Below are 26,546 nucleotides of genomic sequence, written 5' to 3'. Positions count from 1 at the left end.
GGGTCAGATATCTATTTAGATGTGGGCCCATGCCATCTTTCAGAACTTACAGGAAGACATCATTGTCCTGTTTAGGCCCATTTAATCACTATGTTTCTCATACGCCTGATATCTTCGTTCAGCATAATCCTTGACTTTCTCTTTAGGCTCTTGTTTAATAAAAGTAAATATTAGTTCAATTCACCTATCCTTTATCTATCGCAGCCTCAACTGCCTTAGTAAGGTCCCCCCAGTTAGTCCTGGGGATCTGCTTCTCCATTTAAACTAATTTTTATTTTGGATATGGTTGGGCAATGTGGACCAGACCTACCTGGGTACTTTAGCCTTTAAATGATGTGTATATCAGCAAGAGTCAAATGGTGAGTCCCTTAATTCTTCAACCTTTTTGCTAAAGAAGCACATTGTCATCATTACATTTGATAGTATTTAGCAAAATCTGTCTCTCTGTTGTTGTAAAAGATTTTTCCACCCTGGACTCAGTAGTGCTACTCCCTATGGTCTTCTGGACGATTCAGAGGGGTACTAGTTCTGAGGCAGATGCTGCTGCCTCAATATAGGGTTGAGGTTGTGAATCTTCATTACAAGCCCCATTCTTAATCAGCTGCATCAGCCTAATCATTCCAATTTACATCATGTTCTGCAGGTGTACATGGACTTACACTACCTACAATTCACCCCAAAATCAGAGGGATTGGGGGGAGGGGTTCAGAGTTTTTTTGGCAACCACTATTCTGTGGTGATTGCATGATAATGCTGTTATTATTACAAAAGGGGGTTAAGTCTCCACAGAGGCCGTTCTCTAACGTTTAAAGGAAAACATAGGTCCAGTTTCACGGGCGAGTGATCAGATATAACTATAGCAGTGTATTCAATTTGTCTAATCATAGGTATCAAGGAATTATCTATAAAGAAATAGTCTAGCCTGGAATAGGAGTGGTGACCATGAGAGAAGAAAGAGAATTGCCTAACTGATGGATTCAAAAATCTCCAAGGATCCATATAACCATTTTGTTGCACAAACATCGAGAAGGCCTTTGCCATACCAGAAAATGTTCCCCTAGGGCAAGACCTATCAAGCAGTGGGTCAACAGCACAGTTCAAATCTCCGGAAAAGATTAGCTTATGTGTATTCAGGTTAGGTATTAATGACAAAACCTTATTTGCTAATTGGACATCGTCCCAATTAGGAGCATAAACATTTACCAAAATAACAGGTATCTGAAAGAGCGAGCCAGAGACTATAATAAAGCGACCATTAGGGTCACTGATTACATCAGATGGTGTGAACTGCATTCTTTTGGTGATTAATATTGCCACCCCCCTGGACCTACTATTAAATCTGGAATGAAAAACCTGACTAATCCATGCTTTACGAAGTCTATTATGGTCCTCCACTCTTAAATGTGTCTCTTGTAGAAATAGTATATCTGCTTTTAATTGTTTCAGATGAGAGAAAACTTTAGCTCTTTTAACCGGACCACTGAGCCCCTGTACATTCCAAGAAATAAACCTCACAGGGTGGCCTCCATCAGCAGCGCTCACGTTAACCATATCAAAAGACACACAGGGCCTACAATCCAAAACAGTGGGAGGGCATAAGTTGCACACAATAACGCACAATGAAAAGAAAGTCTGATCAATTCGTAATGCACAAAGGAATAAACTGCCATGGTAATCCCCCAAAACATTCCCCCCACCCCTTTATGCAAACAAAAAAACCCAATTAACCCCCGAAACCTAGATCTACCTCCCCAATTGAGGATGATCGCAGGCAGTACCCAACAAAAAACTTCCAAGGTGTTCCCCATACAACCCAACTTTCAATCTAATCTAGGGTGGCTCCCCTCCTTAACATTTATCCTATCACTTATACTACCTTTAATATAACATTTAGGCTAAAGATGACACAGGTCAAGCTAAGCATTAAAAACAAAAAAAAAACACTGGGCAACTTAAACGCCCGAGATACAGATCCCAAATATTTACATTTTGCTGGTTAAAAGTTTTTGTTAATCAGTTTCGGCAGCATAGCAGTTCGACCCGATCGCGTTCCACAAATTAAACTGGAAAAAATGAACAAAGAAGTGGATTGTGAAAATTAACAGTTTGCCTCAGCGTGAGGCCTCTTCCATGCTGCATGAATAACCTGAAAAAAAGTCATTGCTCTTCTCGTTCTTCTCCCCAGCGCGAATGGTAAAACACTTTGGCCGCTTCTGGTGTATGGAAATAATGCTTTTCACCTTCATGCATGACCCGGAGCTGGGCAGGATACAAGAGGCCAAACCTGACCCCTTTCCCGTAAAGCAGGGATTTCACCTCCTTGAAAGCTGCTCGTTTTTTACCCTGCTCCGCACTGAAATCTTCATAAAAAAACACGCCGTGTCCGTGGAAATACAGGTCCTGCTTCCGTCTGTTGATGATGCGTTGCTTATCTTGAAAGGAGTGAAAGCAAACCAGGAACATTCTTGGTCTCATTTGCTTGGCTCCAGAGGCACAGGATGGTTTACGTCCGACTCGGTGAGCACGCGAAAGCACGAGAGGACTTGGGAAAAAATCTGTCCGCAGCATTTCGTCAACAAACTCGGTCATAAATTTAACAGGGTCCGAACCTTCCAAATTTTCAGGAATGCTGACCACTCTCAAATTGGATCTCCGCGACCAATTTTCAAGGTCATCTAGCTTTCTCTTCAGAAATCCGTTTTCGCCCTGCAACGCTGCAATGGCGGCTTCGGCGTTCACCAGTCGGTCACTGTAATCATTCAGGCCATCTTCAACCCCACGAATGCGTTCGTCATGTGATTCGTAAGCAGACATAATTTGTTCCATGGTAGCAGTCACTGGTGATAAAGCATCTTCAAGTTCTCTTTTTAAGGCAGAATGCACCGCTTGCGTCATGTCAGAAATAAGTACTAAACAAAGCCTCTCCGAGTCATCGGGTAGCGTGGGTCCGGGTCCAGCTCCAGCAGCGTGCAACGGCGCCATTACTGTAACATCAGTCTGCTTGCTCGAGGCTTCGCTATCTTTTTCCCCAGTTTTACTTCGAAGGTACATTCTACTTGCCATTTCAATGTCCAGCTATGTCCTGCGTTGTTCACAATGGTAAATATTCAGTTATCTCGAACATACGGCAAAGATAAACAGGTAGATTTTCAATAAAAATCGGGAGCCACACTCACACGCACCAACTCACTCCATACTCGACCCCAGAAGTCAGCGATAATGCTGTTATTATTACTTCAGCCTTTTCATATTTGCCCTGGGTTGTCCCTTCCACCAACCAATTTGTTCAGGGATTGTTCCATCTGGTTTGCAACCCTTCTTTACCATATTTAGTATCAACTAATGGTTATAGTTTATTACTGTCTACATGAAAGATCCATCCAATTCCCACACTACTTCCCTGGTTTCCTCCAGCTTCCTTTTTTCATCTCAAATAGTGTTGGTTAGTCAGTTCATTTCTCAAATGAATTGTAATCCATAACCACCCGGACCCTGGCTACCAGTCACCCAGACACCCCAATCCCCAGTTCTCCAACACTAAATTCTTCATGGTCCAAGGTCTTTTTTTTTCACTACAACTTGCAGTTGCAGTCAACTATGGGGTTATCCCCTAACCTAAGAGGGTGGTATCTCATTCTCTCTCATTCTTTCTCTCTCTCTCCCTCCCTCTCTCTCGCTATCCATCCCATAGGATGATGATGGTTCCTTTCAGTCAGTTAGTAGGGTGGTACCCCACTCCTCAGAAAGGAACAGCGTGTGCGTGAGCGGATTTTAGGTGAGTAGGGGGTTGCACAGGTCCAGACCCACCCTCTCGACATCCCCTCCCAGATCCAGTGGCATGGTGGGGTCCAAGATGGCTGGGGTAAGTTCTGTTGCAGTGAATGGCCAGACCAAGCTTCGATGCAAGGGATGCCCTTTCCGCGCTTCACGGCACATGTTTGCTAGATGGCTGTTGACCCTATGAGAGGGTTCATCCGCCCTTTGACAGGTCTTGTTTTTCATCCTGCAGGGAGTCTAGCCACCCTTCTCACCAGGCAAGCCTGGTGGGGGAGCCGGTTTAGTCGCCAACCACCTGACCATGTGACAGGTAGTACTGGGTTACCTGGTACCAGTAGCATTCAGACGAGTGACCTGATCAAGTCACCCAAACAGAAGCCTCAGTCTGTCGCAATCCAGTGGGATACCCTGCTTGCTGTGCCGCTGTAGGAGCAAACTGAAAGATCTCATGGAGTTGGTGTTTGAAATAATGGGTGATCTACTAACAACTGGTGCACACCAGAAGATCAGTCAAAGCTCTACCTGAGCATGAATTTGGTATAGCTTTTACATTCTCAGTTGATGAGATTACCAATAAAACTGCACTTTGATAACAGAAAGGTGGCTACATGAAGACTTAATTAAGTAATGGTCTATGTCCTTATTACAGAGTAAAATGATTGTCCATAGGTCTAACCAGTTGAACCAATTTTTGCTTACAACAATGGGTAAATGTCTTAATATAATTAATGTAACTCCTGAACCTTGGACGTCATCACTGCTGCATTCCATGTCGCTACTTCTAGGCTCTGTCTGTGGTTCCCTGCTACCACAATAGCACAAGCCACATCCCTATTCACTAGTTACTAGCCCTCACTATTCTTTCACCTACAACAAATGATATAACAGGCTAGATTCTGGGAGGATCTTTCTGAGATTTAGTTACAATTGAGAATAAAGGGTAATGCATTTAGATATGAGAAATGGTAAGATTTCTTCATTCAGAGGGTGGCGAACCTTTGAAATTTCTTACCTTGGAGAGATGTGGAGGCTCGGGCATCATGTACGTTCAGTACAGGGATCTACTGATTTCTAGCTGTTCAAGAGTCATGATGATAGGATAGAAAATGGTGTTAAAGTATATTGAATGTGATCTTAATAAGAAATGGAGTAGGTTTAAAAGGACCAAAGATTCTATATCTGCTCCTATTTTTGTTCTAATTTCTCATTGCTCTTAACAGTGTAGATTTAGACCATTTATATCTAAAATGTAAGGTACTCATTCATAACAAGATATTGTCACATGCATTTTGCATACAGAGTGACTGTAAAATTAATGCAACAAATGCCTGGTAAGTTTATTTTCGTGATATCAGAGGACAATGTTTTTCAATAAAGATATGAGATTCTATTATAATAATCCAAACAGAACAAAACTAATTTAGCTTCAGTTTGCATTCCCATTTGAAGGATGGCATCTCTAATAGCACAATTGTTTTTCAATCCTGTATTAAAATACCAGTTGAATTAATGTGGACTGCTGCTTGAAAATGGAACATTTTTTAAATTAGGGACAGGTGAGATAAGAATTGAATTTAAGTGTATTTTTGCCACATTATACATTTTGCATTACACGTTGTGTAATGGTGCAAAATTATTTTTAATCAACATTTATCATTTAGCTGGTATTAAAATAAATAAGGTATGAGTTCTATGTGTAATTATCTAACATGTTGTACTATAAGAAAGCCACATCTTAAGGGAAGGAAACCTAAGATGTTACAAAGTCAAAATCAAAGTCAAGTTTATTGTCCTGTCCACAAGTAAATGTATGCACAGGTACAATGAATACCTTACTTGCAGCAACATTGGCACATAACATTAGAGACACAGCATTCACAAGAAAGGCATAAATTATACCATATTATACAAAAAAGAACACAATTAGAACAAAAAAGTTCCATAAATCCAGTGATGACCATTCAAATATCATATCCTATTACGACATGTCAGTCCTTGGCCTCCTCTATTGCCATCGTGAGGTGACTCGGGATTGAGAAGCAAAACATCATATTCTATATATAGGTAGCCTCCAAACTGATGGCATGAACATTGATTTCTCCCTCCCCCTTCTCTCATCTTTTATTCCCCACTCTGGCCTCTTACCTCTGATGCTCACCTGCCTATCACCTTCCCCTCATGCCCCTCCTTCTTCCCTTTCTCTCATGGTTGACTCTCTTTTATCAAATTCCTCTTTCTTCAGCCTTTTACCCTTCCCACTGTTACGAGAATACACATAAAATTAAGATGTTTGCTGGCCTGGGCTAGCATCAGTGGCATCAGCAGTTGGTCTGCCACCTGCCCTCAGGGGAAGGAGAGATAAGGAACAATGGAGCAGCGTCTGGAGATGTGTAATGAAGGGATGTGGGAGGAAGAGCTGTCTGGAGCGGCTCCCCCCTTTGAGCCCTGAACTGTTTGAAGTGATGGACAGGCGATACCCCAGCAGGGGGATAAAAAGGGACAGGTTCGCTAAGACAGACACACACGCCACCCGAGGTAACGAGACCCTGGAAGCGGTACGCTTCTCACGAGTGGGTGGAAAGGTACGATCAGCGGGAACCCGGTGTGTGTCTGCCCTTGCCTGGGTGCCGGGTTCACTGCAGAGGATCGACCGCATCTGGAGGAGGGGTCACAGTCGGTGACCTCAGGTGACATCACCAAGGACCTGCCCAAAAGCTGTTTGTGAGCCATCCCGCTGGTCTGTGAGTGAAGCAGTGTTCTGAATGATCAGTTGTTCCTATTCTGTGTCTCTCTTCCCCACCTTGTCCATCGCCATGGCAACGATTACTGCGAACTGAACTACAAACTGGACTGAACTTTGAGTCATTTTGAAATTGATCATTTAACCCCTAGACAACGATAGAGCTTGATTGATGCTGTTATCTTAATTCTGTGCACATGTGTGGTTATCATTGTTGAATTGTTGCATTTATTATCCTTTCGATTACAGTGTTGCTTGTTTCTTTAATAAAACTTTCTTAGTTCTAGTACTCCAGACTCCAACTGAGTGATCCATTTCTGCTGGTTTGGCAACCCAGTTACGGGGTACGTAACATAAGTGGGGTTCTCGTCCGCGATTTTGAACGCTAAATTTGGGACGGAGTAAATTGATTGGGTTAAAATTCCCGAAAGAAAGAAAAGACAAACAGCAGAAATGGAGGTTGAGGAATTTATAAAGGCGCCGACCTTGGAGGCATTAGAGGATGCCAGGAAATCGGAATTGATAGCTGTGGCAAAACGGGTGAATCTTGCTAAGGTGAAGTCGACAATGAGGAGAGAGGAGATACACAGAGCTATTGTAGAGCACTATGTATCTAAAGGTGTGTTTCCCCAAGGTGAGCTGGGGGAGGTGTCTATTGAAAAACCTGCTGGAGACGCGGTACAGGTACAGCTTGAAAAACTGAGACTCGAGCACGAGTTCCGGGTACGGCAGTTAGAACACGAAGAGAAGCAGTTAGAAAGGCAGGAGAAAGAGAGAGAGTTAGAAAGGCAGGAGAAAGACAGACAGTTGGAGAGAGAAGAGAGAGAGAGGGACAGACAGTTGGAGAGAGAGGAGAAACAGAGGGAAAGGGAATTTGAGCTGGAGAAGTTAAAGATAAGGGCCGAGCAGGGGCTCGTGCCGAACCAAGGTGGAGGGTTCCGGGCGACCCAGGAGGTTAGGCTGGTTCCCCCATTTGACGATACCGATGTGGATCGGTACTTTCTCCACTTCGAAAAAGTAGCTATAAGTCAGGAATGGCCGAGGGATAAGTGGGTTGTCTTACTTCAGAGTGTACTGAAAGGGAAAGCCCAACAAGCTTACTCCGCTTTATCCCCGGAAGATGCCCAGAAGTATGAGGTGGTGAAGGAGGCCATCCTCAGGACTTATGAGTTGGTCCCGGAGGCATACCGGCAGAGGTTCCGGAATGCGAGGAAGCGGTGGGACCGCACGTATTTGGAGTTTGCTCGTGAGATGCAAACATATTGTGAGCGTTGGTGCGCCTCGAAAGGGGTAGAGGGGGATTACGACAGACTGCTGCAACTGGTTCTGATTGAGCAGTTTAAAGGTTGTGTCCCTGAGGGTATGAGACCCTACCTCGATGAGAAAGAGGCAGCCACGTTAGCCGCAACTGCTAAGTTAGCGGATGAGTATGCGTTGACGCATAAAATGAAGTTTGCCCCGAGTAAAGGCTACCAGAAGGGTAGTCAGGACGGCGGGGAGAGTCCGCCGGAAAAGTCAGAAAGTAAGCCGGGGACTAGTGAAAAGGATAAGGTAGACCGGGAGCAGTCTGGTCGGAAGTCTCCTGGGGTCGTCTGTTATAATTGTGGGAAAGTCGGACACTTTGCGTCCAGGTGCTTTGCCCCAAGGAAGGAGACGGGGAAAGGAAAAGCGGAAATTTTGAATGGCTGTATTGAGCTGTTAAGCGAACCGCTAGGGAAGGACAGGTCTGAAAAAGTCCAGGAAGGGCGCGAGAGGTTTATCTCGGCCGGACTGGTGTCAGTGAAAAAGAGGTTAAAACCAGTTCCAGTGCGGATCTGGAGAGACACGGGAGCGTGTCAGTCACTAATACTGAAGAGTGTATTAGAGTTTAGCTCAGAGACCCAGACTGGGGAGGTAGAGGTCAAAGGTGTTGGGGAAGGGACAGAGTCAGTCCCTTTGCACCAGATACATTTACAGAGCAACCTGGTCTCTGGACTAGTCACGATTGGGGTGAGGTCCGAATTACCGATGAAAGACGTGGAAGTCTTGCTCGGTAATGACATCGCCGGAGGAATCGTGTTCCCAGTCGTGAGATTGACGGGTCAGCCTGCCAGCATGGAGGCCCCGCCCGCGATGGTGAATTTGGCTGAAACATTTCTGCCAACCTTGTATGAGACAGGGTGTAGTGAGATAAGAGGTAGTGAGGGAGCTGGGACGGACGTAGCAGTAGCCAGGAAAGAATTTGTGCAGACGCAGGAGCGAGACGAGGGGCTGATGGTTTTGGCCGAGACAGCTCTCTCTGACACAGCCTTGACAAGGGAACTAGTAGGCTATTGTGCGGATGAGGAAGTGCTAAGGAAGAAAGGGAAATCAAGTACAGCATCCGCAGATGAGGAGTGGGGGGTGGTGCAAAAGAGTTATGGGGATGAGGTTTTTAACATGGCCCACGAGGTACCCCCCGGTGGACATTTTGCGGTGCTGGAGGAAACAGTTGGTGGAATCATGAAAGAGAGTTACCGGCTGCCCAGGGGGAAAAATGTTATTGATCATGACCGACGCGAACTGAGACGGTCACCGGCTTTTGATATGCTAACAAACCTAGTCGGTGTTAGCGTGGAAATCAATGAAGCTAGGGGCCCCTTGATAAGAGGAAAAAACCATTTTGAAAAGATTAGGATGGGATCGGTCAGATGGGAGAAGGCTATTGTTTTGGCCAGGTCTACTGATAAGGTCTCTCCCTTAATCCCCGAAGGAGTAATTAAACGACTCGCACCCATGTGTTTGATTGTCCCGAGGAAATGCAAAGAACTGGGACGTTGGGTTATGTCGGTTACAATAGGGCGGCCAAGTAAACAACACCCATATTTTTTGAGTAATTCAGTGACTAAAGGGCTGATGAACACAGAGGTGTGTATTGGCAATTTAACACGGCTGTCTGAAGCCAGCTTGATAGTGAACCTTGGAAAAAATGAATTCGGCCACGCGAATGTCACTTACCTGGGAATTGTGGTGACACAGGGGCAGCTGGCAGTGATGCAAGCTACAGTGCAGGCTATCGCTGACCTCCCAACCCTGACAGACAAGAGGGCCCTCAGAAGGCTTTTGGAGATGGTGGGGTACTGCAGGAAGTTTTGCAATAACTCTGCGGTCAATACCCGTCCCCCTCCTACTAAGCCCTTGCGAGGGAAAATTGAGTCGGAATGGGACGACCCTTGTTGTTGTGGTCCGGGACAAAACCAAATGAGAGGTTACATTGGTCGCAATTCATCAGTGTTTTTGGCCACTATGAAGTTTGCTGAGTTGGAGCCTGGTCTAAGGGATTATTAATAACACGTGTAAAAGGAACAGAAAATGTGATGACTGTCTGTCAAGGTGTTGACAATTTCAAATTCTCTGTATTAGCTAAATAACTGTTAAAGATGTATATTGTGTATGTATCAGATAATGTAGTCATGTTTGTAATTTTTACCTCCCGGTAAAAATCCTTAAAGGGGGGAAGTGTTACGAGAATACACATAAAATTAAGATGTTTGCTGGCCTGGGCTAGCATCAGTGGCATCAGCAGTTGGTCTGCCACCTGCCCTCAGGGGAAGGAGAGATAAGGAACAATGGAGCAGCGTCTGTAGATGTGTAATGAAGGGATGTGGGAGGAAGAGCTGTCTGGAGCGGCTCCCCCCTTTGAGCCCTGAACTGTTTGAAGTGATGGACAGGCGATACCCCAGCAGGGGGATAAAAAGGGACAGGTTCGCTAAGACAGACACACACGCCACCCGAGGTAACGAGACCCTGGAAGCGGTACGCTTCTCACGAGTGGGTGGAAAGGTACGATCAGCGGGAACCCGGTGTGTGTCCGCCCTTGCCTGGGTGCCGGGTTCACTGCAGAGGATCGACCGCATCTGGAGGAGGGGTCACAGTCGGTGACCTCAGGTGACATCACCAAGGACCTGCCCAAAAGCTGTTTGTGAGCCATCCCGCTGGTCTGTGAGTGAAGCAGTGTTCTGAATGATCAGTTGTTCCTATTCTGTGTCTCTCTTCCCCACCTTGTCCATCGCCATGGCAACGATTACTGCGAACTGAACTACAAACTGGACTGAACTTTGAGTCATTTTGAAATTGATCATTTAACCCCTAGACAACGATAGAGCTTGATTGATGCTGTTATCTTAATTCTGTGCACATGTGTGGTTATCATTGTTGAATTGTTGCATTTATTATCCTTTCGATTACAGTGTTGCTTGTTTCTTTAATAAAACTTTCTTAGTTCTAGTACTCCAGACTCCAACTGAGTGATCCATTTCTGCTGGTTTGGCAACCCAGTTACGGGGTACGTAACACCACCCACCTGACTTCATATATCACCTTCTAGCTGGACCTGGGTTTTCATCCCCAAAATGTCACTTACATAGATGGTGCCTGGACCTGCTGAGTTCCTCCAGCTCACACTGACCAAATATCACGTCCCCAGCAGAATCAGAGACCTTATTGCTGATTATTACAGCAACTTCAGGATGAGGGTCTCTTCAGGAGCAATTACATCAACCTGGCACAAGGTGGAGATCGGCATCATCACAGGGTGCACTATCTCAGTGACACTGTTCTCCCTAGCCATGAACATGCTCACTAAGTCTGCTGAACCAGAGTGCAGAGGGCCCAGATTGAATTCCGCTCAACAGCAACCACCTATCAGGGCATTCATGGATGACCTCACAGTCACCACAGAATCAGTCCCAGGCTGCCGGTGGATTCTGCAAGGGCTTGAAAAGCTGGTGGAGTGGACCCAGATGCGTTTCAAACCTGCCAAATCAAGTTCGATGGTGCTGAGGAAAGGGAAGGTGGAGAACAAGTTCCGGTTCAGCATCGCAGGCACAGCCATCCCAACCACCACAGAAAAGCCAGTCAAGAGCTTAGGCAAAGTTTTTGACAGCTCTTTAAGGGACACGACATCCATTCAGGCGACCTGTACCCAGTTGGATGGCTGGCTGAAATCTGTGGACAAAACCCAGCCTACCTGGGAAGTTTAAAGCCTGGGTGTATCAGTATGGCATTCTTCCCAGAATCCTGTGGCCCCTCCTCATCTATGCAGTTCCGAACTCGACAGTCGAAACCTTAGAGAGGAGGGTTAGCAACCACCTCAGGAGATGGCTGGGGCTGCCAAAGAGCCTGAGCAGCATCGCACTCTATGGACACCACAACAAACTGCAACTGCCCTTCAAATCCTTGGAGGAAGAATTCAAGGTAATAAGAGCCAGAGAAGTGCTACAGTATAGGGACTCAAGTGACCCGAAGGTGGCTAGAGCAGGGATCCAAGTAAGGACTGGCAGGAAGTGAAGGGCAGAGGAAGCTGATCAGGAAGCAGAGGCGAGGCTGCATCACAGGAGGCTGGTGGGAGTAGTCACACGAGGCCAAGCTGGGCTAGGATCCTTTCCAACTCCCCAAATGGACACCAGAGGGAAGGAAAGGCATCGTCTATTTCAGGAGGAGACGAGAGCAGTAGTGGAGGAAACGAGAGCCTACAAGGCGGTGGGAATGAAACAACAGGGAGCTTGGACAAGATGGGAGAATGCGGTTGAGAGGAAAGTACCTGGGCTGATCTTTGGAAAGCTGAACCACACCACATCCAATTTCTCATCCAGGCAGTGTACGATGTGCTTCCAAGCCCATCAAACCTGCACTCATGGGGCGAGGCAGTCATCTGCGTACCCACTGTGCTCCAAGCGGGGAACCCTGGAGCACATCCTCAGCGACTGCGCAAGGGCACTTGGGTGAGGGATGGTACCGATGGAGGCATGATCAGGTCCTGAAGACCATCACTGAAGCCGTCAGCGCAGGAGTTGAGTGGGAGAAGAGGTCCTGACCCTCCAAGCAGACCATTGCCTTTGTTAGAGCTGAGGAGCAGTCAATACCTGCCAAAAGAATATCTTCAGGCATCCTGACCTCTGCAAGGGACTGGCAGCTGTTGGTGGACTTCGAACGGCAGCTGAAGTTCCCCAAACATATTGCAGCCACCACCCTGTGACCAGACATTGTCCTAGTGTCTGAGTCTACTAAGCAAGTGGTGCTGCTGGAGCTGACCATGGGAAGATAGCTTGGAAGAAGCCTTTGAAAGGAAGCTCTCCAAGTACACAGGACTGGTCAGCAACTGTCAGCAGGCTGGATGGAGAGCGAGGTGTCTCCCAGTGGAGCTTGGTTATAGGGGATTCGTAGCCCATTCTTTAGTTAGAGCCTTCAGCAATTTGGGCATCGAGGGAGAGAGGAAGAGGAGAGCCATCCGCAGTACCACCGATGCAGCAGAGAGGGCCTCAAGATGGCTGTAGCTCAAAAGAGGGGAGCCATGGAGTCATAAGTAGCTAACCATCTGGACACAAGCTGGGGTCTGATCAGCCCTGGCTGGGTCACCTGGAGGAGGTTGTATGATGTTGAAAGACCCGAAACACCGGATGATTCCAGGAACATCACTGAAGATGTGTCCAGAAGCATCAGTAGATGTATGTACACAGCTGCATTTTGTGTGTGTAAATCCACTGTTTACTGAATAAATGATTACAGTTGTACAGGCAAGGTCAAGAACCAAATGGTTGAATGGAAGTAGCTGTTCTTCTGGTGGTGCAAGGCTTCTGGCTCTGTACCTCCTGCCAGATGGTAGCTGTGCGAAGATGCCATGGTCCTCTTGGGGTGGGGGTGGGGGGTCAGATTTTGATGATGGATGATTCTTGAGGCAGTGCCTCATGAAGATTATCTTCAATGATGGGGTGGGATGTTCTGATGATTCATTGAGCGGCATACACTACTCCCTGCAGCTTCTTACATTCCTACGCATTTAAATTGTGATGCATCCAGTCAGGATACACCCTATCCTCGTTATATGCAAGGGATACGTTCATCGAAGTTGACGCATAATGTGAAATCGCATAATGTGAATAATTATTTAAATGGAGAAAATAGGGATGCGTTCCAGAGGGCTTTCTAAATAGGTTTTATCTGTAATTTATTCACATTTTATACCAATACGACACAAAAGCAGTACTACAAGACAATATTTATATTATATTTAATCAATTTAAGGTAATATTCAATGTAATAAATAATAGAAAGTTAACATCCTCTGGTGTACACTACTCACCAACAGTGGCAGGTGTGTTCGCTCTGGGAGATGAGTGGTTGTTGTGGTGTTGGGCAGCTTTACATAGATAAGGTGGATGGTTGTGGTCGTCAGGATAATATCAAGCACAGCAAGGGGTGAAGGAAAACTCACAGAACTCTTAGAACTGCCGGCAGCAGAAGATTACAGTGATTTGCGTAAAATGGTGAGGGTTGTTTGCTTGGCAGCATTTTGTTTTAAATTTGCTTGTAGGGAAGAAGCGTTGACGGCAGGGAACGACTGAAGTGCTGACTCCGTTCTAAACTTGGGTCCATGTCCATCGCCATTTGTGCCAAGTGTTCCGACTTCCACCATTCCCTCACCGTTGGTAAACTACCAGGATTTTCAAAATCATCTGTTGCTTGCAGCATCTGAGAGATAGTTTGCCGTAAAAAAAAATACACACGCCTTGAATGTGGATTACACCTTGGTCGAGTGGTTGAATCAGCGATGTTGTGTTAAACGGCAGGAAACGCACTGTTTTGTTAGGATGAATGCTGTCCAAATGTTTAGGATGGGCTGGTGCATTGTCAAGCAACAAAAGAACTTTAAAGGCAAGATTCTGTTCCCGGCAGTAGCGTCCAAGAGCTGTTACCTTCAGCTGATGCCGCACTGTTTATAATTTCCAACCTTTTTCCAAGTGTTAAAGTGGTTCTCTGCCACTTGGCTGACGGCCCAAGACATGACATCGGACGCTTAGGAGGCATAGTTAAATATTTCAAGCGCAAAATCACTGCACCGTGGGTAAAACCAACAAAAGTTTAAGATCGCGCATCCACACCTTGCCAAAACCAATGCAAGAGTGGTGGGAGAAAGATTGTGAGGCGCGCGCACCTGACTTGTATTGGTGGGAAAGCGGTGCTTCTCATTGCAACAGTGAGACTGTGAAACGTGCGCACGTGACTTGTACTGGCAGGAAGACAATGCTCCTCGCATAACTGTGAATTTTGGACGCATATAATGAGACGTTGGTAGAAATAGGTTCCTCGCATAACTGTGAATCCACATAGTCTGAAGACGCATATAACGAGGATAGGGTGTACTTTCAACAGTACATCTGTACATCTTTGTTAACAACTTTGATAACGAGCCAAACTTCACGAACCTCTTAAGAAGGTAAAGACACTGGCACACTTTCCTTATGTGCTAGAGCTAGAACAGGTCATCCGATATGTTAATAATCAGAATATTAAAGCTGCTGACCCTTTCCCCAACCAAACCACTGCCAATATAGACCGGTGCATATTTGGCCTCCCCAAACCACTGCCAATGCACACCGGTGCATAGATCGCATCCCCAAACTACTGCCAATGAAGACTGGCAATTATTTGGTCTCCCCAAACTACTGCCAATGTAGACTGGCAATTATTCGGTCTCCCCAAACTACTGCCAATGTAGACTGGCACATATTTGGTCTCCCCAAACCACTGCCAATGTAGACTGACGCATATTTGGCCACAGCACACCACCGCTAATGTAGACTGGCGCATATGTGGCATCATTCAACTGGATGTCCTATGTCATTCCTCCTTACCAATTTTTCTCTACCTGTGATTTGTCCAACAACTGCTGCTGTCAGTGAATCTGTACATAGGATTGGAGCTGTGCTTAGTCACACAGTGACATGTTTATAAGGAGTTGAGCAGAGAGCTAAGAATGCAGCCTTGAGGTGCACTGGTGTTGTTAGTTAGTAATAAGGACATATTGTTATTCACCCTCAATGATTGAGATCTGCCTCTGAGGAAGTCAAGCATCCAGTTGCAGAGAAAGGTACAGAGGCCAGATGATAAATCTGGAGGGGTGACTGTGTTGAATGTTGTGCTGTGGCCAATGAATAGCAGCCTGACATACATGTTCCTGTTTTCCAGATGGTCCAGAACAGGCAGCGAAAGTGTATCCGCAGTAATCTGTAGTGGCGGGAGGTAAATTGAAGAGGACCTAGGTCATTTCTGAGACAGGAGTTGTTTCACTCCAAAACCAACCTCTTGAAGCACTTATAAGAGAAAATCTGCAGATGTTGGAAGTCTAAGTAACACACACAAAATACTAAAGGAGCTCAGCAGGCTAGGCAGCATCTACGGAAAAGAGTATAGTCAATGTTTCAGGCCAACATAGACTGGCACATATATGGCCTCCCCAAACACAGCCAATGTAGACTGGTACATATTTGGCCTCCCCAAACCACTGAATTTAGTTCTTTCTGTCCATCTCTTTCCTGCTTCCAAGAGCTAAAGTCATAGGAATAAAAGCAAGGGAATGAAAAAATATTCAAGCGACACTATCTCTCAACCATTTCCAGTAGAGTACTATAGACCAAAAGAAACAACGTAACCCTTGAGAAACAGAGCATCATCTTCCATCTTCGCATGTTGCAGCCTACCAATTTCAGAAAGTGAATTCAACAATTTCTGTTTACTTGCTTTCTCTGTTTAAAACTAGCCAGTTCTGCTGTAAGACTGTGCATTTGTAATATGGAGTCAGTTTTTACTAGTTTCAGAGACACTGTTTGATCTGTTGGGCATTTCCAATGTTCTTGTGGCTTAAGTTCTCTGAAACAGCTTTGACCTATAGATTTTATTCTGTCCCTTTGTTTGATTTATCCCTCTATACTGCTCTCATTAATTATCTGATAACTTCATAAACTTTATGTTGCCATGGTAAGCTAGCTTCAACCAGCCAGATATGTTCCCTCCACACCACCTATCTTTCCCCAACTCTCTCTGCAATCTTAAAGTAATTTGCTGTCTTGCTTTTTCAATTCTATTGAAGGGTCTTCAACTTGAAATTTAATTCTTTCTCTTTCCACAGAAGCTATCTGAACCGCACAGTACTTCCAGCAATTACTGTTTATATTTCAGATATCCAGCACCTAAGAACTAATATATCTTTCCAATTCCTGTCCAAAATTATTTCTGGTGAAAAGATATATTTTACTTTTTACAATCAAAACATCCAAAATGTTTCAGTTAAGAAAGTATAATTAGAAGTATAATTAGAGATTACCATGTGCACAGAATATTCCACAAAGAGCAACAAGATAAATAATTATTAATGAAGAAACAAATAAGTTAGTGTACTAGAATAATTCCTATTTGCTTCTTCGTATGGTGTTGCAAGATATTTTACATACACCTGTGCCAATACACAGGATCTTAATTTAAGTTCTTATCCAAAAAAAACGCAACTTTTTCAATGCAGATTTCCACAAGAACTGCACTAGATGGTCAAGACTGAGGTATTTACAATTTCTGGGTGCAATATTTCTGATTAAAATAATCTCCTCTTTTAATTTGTAAGAAACTTAAGTGTAGACTTCCTGACACAAAGAATTAAGAATTAAGAATTTGCAATGAAAAATTATTTTTAAATTATGGATAATAATAGTTTGTAAGTTACTATAATAAAATATAATATAATAATGTAATTGTGACCTATTCAATCAAGATCAATTAATTTCAGCTGAGTGAACTAGCGTGCTTGAATGTATAAAAAGGGAGGCAGAAATACCAAAACATGACTTTCTTATGCAAATCCTACCGTCCAGCAGTCTCTGAGAGTTGGGGAGTGTGCAAGATTTGATGAGGAGGAGCAAAGTCATTTTCTCAATGCTGCCTTTTGGTTAGATGGTGTGACACAGACAGGCAGGGTGGTTGGAGAATGTTTTCATTATTTTAACAGTTTAAATAAAGGGTTAGCACAGAGACCAGATTACATTTTAAATTCAAATTCAAAGTAAATGTATTATCAAATTACACAAATGCCACCGTATACTACCAGAGATTCGTTTTCTTGTAGGTATTTACAGGAAAATAAAGAAATACAATAGAATTTATGAAAAGCAGCATATAACAGAGACTGACAAATATCCAAATAAAATAGGACAAATCATGCAAATAATAAGAAAAGTAAATAAATAATACTGAGAACATGAGTTGTAGAGTCTATAGGTTGTGGAATAGTTCAGCACTGAGATGAATGAAGTTATCCATTTTGATTCAGGAGCGTGATCCTATATAAATACAAAAAATGGCAGGAGAGCTCAGTTTAGTGCGTTGTAGGGCTTGTAGCACATGGGAATTCCAAGACACTTCTTAAGATCTCAGTGTCAACATTCTCAGGGAGTGTGTCTGGGTTGGGCAGCTAGAGGCACTACAAGGCTGAAAGTTATGTTGATAGCATACTTCCAAAGATGGTTAGGCTGTAGCTTAAGGAAAGTCATTCAGTGGAAAGTAGGTGGTCAAGGAAACTTCAAAGTGTTTCTCACTCTAAAGTTGTATCTCCATGTTTGACAATACATCATGCAACTCTGAGAAATCAAGTTAAAGCCAAGATTATGGCACATTGGCAAGAATCCAAGGACAATAGTGGTGTGAGACTTTATAGTGGGGGGAATAATCAGGCAGCCATTAACATGAATCCAGGATATAGAGAAAGGAAAATGGAACAGATGAATGTATGGCAAAAGGAATAGTGCAGTAGGGATGGGATTAAAATTCCAAAATACGGGGTCCATTACTGACGAAGATAGGATCTGTACAAATTGGATGGATTGCATCTGAAATTAAATGAGTGAAAAGTCCTAGAGCCAGTGTATTTTTATAGCTTTTTCTATTTCAACTTAAAATAGTACTCATGGATTTGCTTTTGTCAATCATGGTGGCCATATTTGTAAAGAAAATGATGAAATGAGATTTACAACACTTTGATTAATGCATTTAGTAACTTTTAAATAGTCTCTTGTGACATTAAACTGATCACTAATGGTAAAATGGTAAGCATGTTATGAATCACAGCCATAATAATCACCGCAGGGACTGCCTTCACAGCCTTATCGCTTGACTGATGTGTCTGCTTTACAATACATCTTAGCACTCACTTTTTTTTTAAGTAGGTTGAAAATTTGCACTTGGTCATGGTAAAATAGAGCATTTAAATATCCACAGGCCTGATTTGAGGTAATTTTTGTTCTACTTTATTCCCACTCTGTGTCAAATTCAATAATTGACCAAAAGACACAGCCGATATTGAAAATTCACTACATAGAGCATCAGTGTTCATCAAAACCAAGGAAGGGGCAATGTCCTAACTCTGTTATCCTGATAGTTTACATGTACAGTATACGTACATTCTTTCAGTATCTATGCAAACATCATCTTTCTGCATGGGGAACAAGTATCATTGCTTCCTCAATACTTTTGAGTGTATCATGGATTTTGGGCTGCTGATCATGAAAATCACCAGGAAATTTCCCTATCATGCACTATTTTTTTGGAAATAGTCTATATTATTTCAAATCATAATTTAAGTCAATTAAAATGTTGCCCACAATGTAAGCTGAAAAGTTTTCCATCTTTTTCAGACATGCCTGGGCATGCTTAGGCAGGGTGGATGCTGCATGGCAGGACAGGTTTTAGAACGGATATAAAAGCACCATGCACACACGATTCTATGCATTGCGTTTACATGTATATCGGTTTGCGATCACATTAATGCACATGCTCTATGCGCATAACATACTGTGTGTACTCGTTACAATAAAGTAATTGTATTTTCAAGAGTATTTGTGCTGGAAAAATGTCTCGCCAATGTTGCAACAGTTGTTGCAACTTCCTGTTATATTTGTGGCAAGTATACACTTAAATCTCAAAGATGAAGCATGACTCCTCTTATTAAGAAAGCCTATGAGCTCTACTTTGGGTGTAAAATTGGCGACCAAGACAAAGCCTGAGCTCCTCACATCTGTTGTACAACATGCTCTGTCGATTTTAGAGCTTGGCTCAGAAATACTCAGAAGTCAGTGCCATTCGCTGTCCCAATGATATGGCAAGAGTAGAAGGATCATGTGACAGACTGCTACTTCTGACTTCAATATGTCTGGTTTCTCTGCTAAAAACAATAAATCCATTGAATACCCCACTCTCCCTTCAGCCATGAGACCTTAGCCGCATAACGATAGTCTTCCAGTACTGATGCCACCAGACACATGGAGTCGAGAAGAGGCAGATGAAGATGCCATAGTGCACGAGTCAGGAATGGAAAATTACACTGTTACTGATACAGATTTTGAACCCTTTGTGCCTAGCATTTTTTTTTAAAGCTTACAGTACACTCAAGGTTATATATGTGAAGCAGATGATGAGAAAAATGGAAATTCAAGATAAAACAATGCACTTACTGATAGTAGTTGTATTTTTTAAATGTTGGATCTACCAAACGAAGTGTATCTCTAATGACGGCCACTTTAATTTCTTCATCCACAGGACTGGGAACGTATTCAAACACTCCTGGAGAAATCTGTGAAATAAACAACACTTCAGTTTGCACACTGCATAAGCTTTGTAAGTCTCACATGACATTACAAATCTTTTAAATGTTTTGTGCTGCTTTTCTCACATCATATCTGAGAAAAATGTTTATCAGATAGCAACAGCTCCTGTGTATTCTGTGAAGTAAAATTTCAAAATTAACAGTTTCATGAATATACTTTGATTTCTACATGGTGAAGTATGTATTAAAGTATAGGATATACATTTAAAGGAAACCAGCATAAGTATGAAGGATACCAAATCAGCTTTTGAAAGACCCAATTTTGTAGTTATAGAATCATCACTTTACGAATTGCAATAGTAAATTAATTCTGTTTTTATGGTGTAATGGAGGGGTGGAACATCATTCCCCATTACATGTTCTTGCTGCTTTGTCCTACCCTATCAACAGGCAAGATTAAACCAAAGTAAATCCCTCCTGCTCAGCTCAGAATTTTATATATTTCACAAAATATTCTCATTCATATTTAAAATATTCTATTGGTGTTGTCCAAAGCACATTCACATAGCTTCCTCCTCAGATGTTAACTTGTTTGATAATTTAATTATTCTGACATTGCTTATTGATGATGATTTGAGAATCAAACTATTATGTACTAAATCCTTTTATGGAAACTTGGATAGATGTTTAATTTGCTGCTTCAGATATGTCATTGAGATTAAGAATGTAGACTATAGATACTGGGCTCTATAGGCTAAATTTTTTAGCCAGCCCTAAAGCTTTACTGCAGATATTTTTGACTAGCTCATGACAAATTTCTTCCAATTAATAGAGGGGCAAGGACTAGATATGGAAGGTATAAGACAAAGGGGAAGAGAATTAAGAACAACATGAGGAAGAATTTTTAATACAGCATGTAATTGGTAATTAGTGGAGGCATCATGGCCTACAAGAGAAAACTGTATAAATACATGGTTGAGAAAAATTTGCATGGTCATGGAGAAAGATCTGGTGTGTGGAATTGGAGAGTTGTTCTTATATAGAATAAGTAATAACATAATGGGCCAAATGGCCTCTTTCCATGTTGCAACTATTCTATGATTCTATGAAATCCCAATCAACAGAACTAGAAATGCACAATTGATAATACTCCACCACTCAATGGCTTGAATATACATACAGTGTAACATTCTACCACATTAATTTGTTTAACCTAACCATGGACAGAAACATTCCAATAACATGGCTAAGTACCCTTGTTCGTGCAATCCTCTGTTCTTTTTAAATATGAACCAAAGTCAAATAAAACAGGTAGAAAAGATCAGTGATAGGAAGTGATGAGCTAGCTGAATAACATCTCTACTTAGTAATTAGAGTACATGCCACACTTTATATGATCCTTACTATTTTCTGCACTTGTAGACAGAAATCTTGTCAGCAGTTTCACAATCTTTGCAATCGTTTGCAAGGCAACAGGGCATGTGTTAAAAATGAATATTTTAAGTGCATAGTATTGCAGTTTTTTTGAGAAATAAATGAGGAATAAATATTTCTTTAATTTACTTATAAATTTCAGAATCATCATGTGGCATATTTTAAGAATGATGAATACTACTGTGAACTAAAAGAAAACACAAAAATAAAGGAGAGGAGTAAGTCCTCTCACTGAACTTCAGCTATCAATTGAAAAGACAGTATTGTGCAAAAGTCTTAAGCACACATTAAAAAAATTCTGTAAAGTGAAGATGCTTTCAAAAATAATGAAACAAAAAGTTTCTAAATATCAAAAAATACTATAAAAATAATAAACAATAAAAAACTAAATCAAATCAATATTTGGTGTGACCACCCTTGCCTTTCAAACTGCATCAATTCTCTTAGGTCACTGTCGTGTAGTTTAATAAGAAGATTGACTGGTAGGTTGTTCCAAACATCTTGGAGAACTTGCACAGTTTTTCTATAGACTTTGGCTGCCTCGCTCACTTCTGTCTTTCCAGGTAATCCCAGACAGCCTCGATGATGTTGAGATCAGGGTTCTGTACAGACCATACCATCTGAAACCATATAAAAAATCTAGGGTGCCTAAGACCTTTGCACAATACCATAATTTAAAAAAAATCTTGCATTTTTTGCCTGACTTTTAAATAATTTATACCATATATTTGTAATATTTTAATTTGTAGGCAAAACTGAATTATGTTTACAAAACATTAAATTTTCTTTACTCTACCCTCAATTGAATAAAAAGCTAAAAAGACAAAGCAGTGTCTAATGATAATAGCCAACTTCATTGTATGAAAAAATACATCTGAAATGGAACTATCTGTGTAGATGGAACATGCAAAGTCAGCAATCTAGACCAGGCTGACATTAATATTTTTCAGTGCCACTCATGAATGCATCACTACTAGTGCCTCCTGCTTTAAATAAGTTAGTTTTCATTCATAAATTAAATTCTGTCTTTTTTTTCCAGTGCAAGCCAAGATCTTTGGGATCAAGTTCAGTTTGTTTGCTTCTCAGGGTCTACTGCTCTACACACATGACAGTGTGGCTAACCACAGGTATAAAATTGCAGATGACAAACTACTGTAGGTAAAATCTCAAATGGCGACGAGGAGGCTTATAGGAGGAAGATAGATTGGTTGGTTGAGTTGTGTTGCAACAACAACTTTGCACTCAACATCAACAGGCTTAAGAAGTTGATTGTGGATTTAAAGAAGGGAAGGTCAGGAACACACACATCATTCCTCAGAGTGAGCAGCTTTAGGTTCCTGGGTGTCATCATCTCAGTGGACTTGTCTGACCCCAACACAGTGATGCAATTACCAAGGTGGCACACTAGTGACTCTATTTCATTAGGAGTTTGAGGAGATTTGGTCAAATTTGTCACCCAAGCCCTTAATATTCTTTACAATGGAGAGCATTCTGACTGGTTGCATCACAGCCTAGTATGAAGGCTCCAATTCACAGGATCACAAGAGACTGCAGAAGGTTGTACACTCAACCAACACTATCATAAGTACAACCCTCCCCGGTATTGAGGCTATGTTCAAGAGGCGGTGCCCCAAGGAGGAGGTAACCATCAATAAGGACACCCACCATCCAGGAGATGTCCTCTTTTCATTACTACCATTGGGGAGGAGATACAGGAGCCTAAAAACCCATATTCAATGATTCACGAACAGCTTCTTTCCTCTGCCATTAGATTCCAGAATGATAATAGCCATGAACTCTACATATTTCCTTTCTTTTGCACTATTTATTTGAAAATTTTTAGTAATTTTTTGCCTTTGCTGTCACAAAACAACATATAAGACATTACAAAGCAGATTCTGAATTACAAATGGACGAAATGTCTCCCACAGTTTTGTACTCACACTTTCAGCAAAATTATGGCCATCCTACACTGTTGCCAATAAAAGATGTCTACTCATCAAGTTATATTATAATCTAGGACTTGAAGAGTGTATCAAAAATTAATAAACCAAGGACGATAAGCTGTATGACACTTGGCCTAAAGAGGAACCACTGTTCATTCAGTACCAGAAACAAAATGGAATGCCAGAAGTGGCAAGCTGTTTTGTTTTACTTTAAATTTTGCATCAACCAGTTGGGACATTATGTTGCAGTAATACACGTTGTTAGTGAGGCTGCACTTGGAGTACTGTGTACAATTCTAGTCACCGTTATAGAAAAGATGTGGTTAAACTGGAAAGGACACAGAAAAGATTTACGTGGATGCTGGCAGACTAGAAGTTACAGTGAGAAGCTGGCCAATCTAGATCTTTTTTCCTTGGAACATCAGAGGCATAGATAAGGGGATGGTAACAGTCTTTTCTACTGGATAGGGGAGTCTAAATCTACAGGGTATAGTTCAGGGTGAAAGGGGAAAATTTAAAAGGGTCCTGCAGGGCAACTTTTCCACATAGAGGGTGATGAATAAATAGAATTATTTGCCAGAGGAAGTGGTTGAGGCAGGTACAGTAGCATCGTTTAAGAAGCACTTAGGTAGGTACATGGAGGTTTATGTGAAAGAGGCTACTCTATCCAACTCTCTCATCAAAAATGAAATTCAGTAAGTGCATGACTGAAAAGCAGCTTACAGACTGCAGCACCATGTGTGCAAAAGTAGTATTTAAAAGCTATCACATTTCCTGATTTTGCAAGAACAAAGAAAAACTAATCATAGTTAACTAGCAGAGGGAAAGCCTAGACATCTCACAGTATTTCTCATTATCATTAAATCATAACCAACTTAGATCTTCTCTAAAAGCTGCTCCAAGCTTTTATTTTATGGGATAACAGAACTACCAAGATAGTATGTGCCTGATGTATCAATGTGGCGTTTTATCACAACCATTTTACCATGCATACTGATTGGCTTGAAGCTGCTTACCTCCTGTTCATGTTCTATTCTCATGCTAGGATTAGCGTTCACTTCCAATAAAACAGGCTTCATGTTTTTCATGAGGAGAATATCAAATCCTAATATCTATGTAAACAGAAATTAAGTTCAATAAGAAATAGTCATTACATTTCAATAAATCATCTGAACCATTACACTGGGGATCTAAGCTTGTAGCTCAAGGTGAAGCAATAACCCTAATAAGATATAAAATCCCAGTTTAAAAAGAAAAGAGCTAGTTCAAAGAAACAAAAGACAGACTTTCAAAAGATAAAGAATCAGGCCAGTTTGTAGTATAGAAGGAATTGCCATACATCTCAAAACTCAAAGTAACTTTATTATCAAAGTACATATTTTGAGAGGACTAGAACATAAAAGCAAGGATGTAAGGCTTTATAAGGCGCTGGTGAGGTCTCACTTGGAGTATTGAGAGCATTTTGGATACCTTATCTAAGAAAGAATGTGCTGACATTGGAGAGGGTTCCAAGGAGGTTCTCAAAAATAATTCTGGGATTGAAAGGCTTATCATATGAGGAACGTTTGGTAGCTTTGGGCCTTTACTCACTGGAATTCAAAAGAATGATGGGGGAATCACATTGAAACCTATCAAATGTTGAAAGGCCACGATAGACTGGATGTGGAGAGGATATCTCCTATAGTGTGGAAGTCTACAATCAGAGGAAACAGCTTCAGAATAAAGGGATATTCATTTAGAACAGAGATGAGGAGGAATTTCTTTAGCAAGAGAGTGGTGAAACTGTGGAATTCATTGCCACAGGCGGCTGTGGAGGCCAAGTCATTGGGTACGCTTAAGGAAGAGATTGATAGGTTCTTGATTAGTCAGGGCATGAAGAGTTACAGGGAAAAGGCAGAAGGTTGGGGCTGAGAGGGAAATAGATCAGCCATGATAAAATGGTGGAGCAGACTCGATGGGCTAAATGGCCTAATACTCCTCCTATGTCTTATATACTCCTATACCTATATTTTATGGTCTTATATGTCACCACATACAACTCTGAGATTTGTTCTCTTGCGGGCACATTCAATAAATCTAATAACCATAATAGAATCAATGAAAGACCACACCAAAAGAGCGGACAACCAGTGTGCAAAAGACAAACTGTGTGCAAAGGTCTTAGGCACATGTATATAGCTAGGGTGCCTAAGACATTTTGAACAGTGCTGTGCTTGTCAACGTGCAGCGGAGAGCAAGTTTGTACATCTGGTGGGAACAAAGGTTGGTGGGAATGGCAAGGGTGAAGCACTGCCAGAGGGGTGTGGGACAGGTGACAGAGGAGTGCCAGGGCGGGAGTGCAGATGCACCCAGCCCTAAGACAACAGGCAAGTTCATTTGATTCCAAACAATTGGTTTATTGATCATTACAGGAAGCCTCTCTGGTGCTTCGTGTTCCCTTTCTACTTCCTTCCCCTTTTCCCAACCATGATTTCCCCTCTCCCTGCCCAATTCCCACTCTTAGTCCACAATACAGACCCATATCAGAATCCGGTTTATTAACATTCACATGTCATGATTTTTTTGTCACAGCAGTAATACATAAAATACATGCAATACATAAAATGACTATAGTGCTGCACAAGTCTTAAGCACCCTCGCTATATACAGTACATGTGCCTAAGACTTTTGCACAGTGCTGTAGAAATAAATAAATAAATAAGCAATAAATAGAGAACATGAGATGATGAGTCCATTGGCTCAACTCTAGAGATGGATTGGAAAGTTCCCTTTTCAATATACAATATATAAAAGCTTAATAAAAATGACAATGCTATATTTGATAACATCATTAATAAATAGCAAACACCAAACCTAATTGAACCATATAGTTCTAATTGTATCTCGTGTGTTCATGGTGGAGTGAGTGAATGAATGTTGTGTGGTACATGAGATGCCAGTCTATTGGGCTCCTTTACTCTGAATGGTTTCAAGTTCCTTGAATATTACTGGAAACACATCTAGGCATATAAAAGACAGTTCATCACATTCTTGACTTGTGCCTTCTAGCTGGTGGAAATGCTTGGGAGATCAGCTGGTAATTTAGCTAATGGAAGAATTTTTACTATGGGTGTGCATTTGTATATACATGGCTAGTCCAGTTGAGTTTGTGGTCAATGGAGTTTCCCCAGGATGTTGTTAGTGGGAAGCTTGATAATGGTAATGACATTGAATAAGAGTGGTAAGTATTTAGCCACTCTCTTCGAGAGGTATTGCCTTGCATGGA

General features: G+C 42.1%; 1 protein-coding gene across 1 annotated transcript in view; it reads right to left on the bottom strand.

Annotated features, from left to right (window-relative positions):
• The window catches only part of ttll11 (tubulin tyrosine ligase-like family, member 11), a 179,457-nt gene that overhangs the window by 78,166 nt on the left and 74,745 nt on the right, over nucleotides 1–26,546 (bottom strand). Inside the window, exons 5-6 of the mRNA XM_063073437.1 lie at nucleotides 24,298–24,393; nucleotides 19,810–19,928 (exon numbers count right to left, since the gene is read on the bottom strand). Coding sequence (XP_062929507.1) covers nucleotides 19,810–19,928; nucleotides 24,298–24,393 — 215 coding nt within the window. The remainder of the gene's footprint in view (nucleotides 1–19,809; nucleotides 19,929–24,297; nucleotides 24,394–26,546) is intronic.

The sequence above is a fragment of the Mobula hypostoma genome, chromosome 21, assembly GCF_963921235.1.
Source record: "Mobula hypostoma chromosome 21, sMobHyp1.1, whole genome shotgun sequence".
Classification (NCBI taxonomy): Eukaryota; Metazoa; Chordata; class Chondrichthyes; order Myliobatiformes; family Myliobatidae; genus Mobula; species Mobula hypostoma.
Note: the sequence above shows the minus strand (reverse complement) of the source record. Positions and strands in the feature narration are given on the sequence as shown.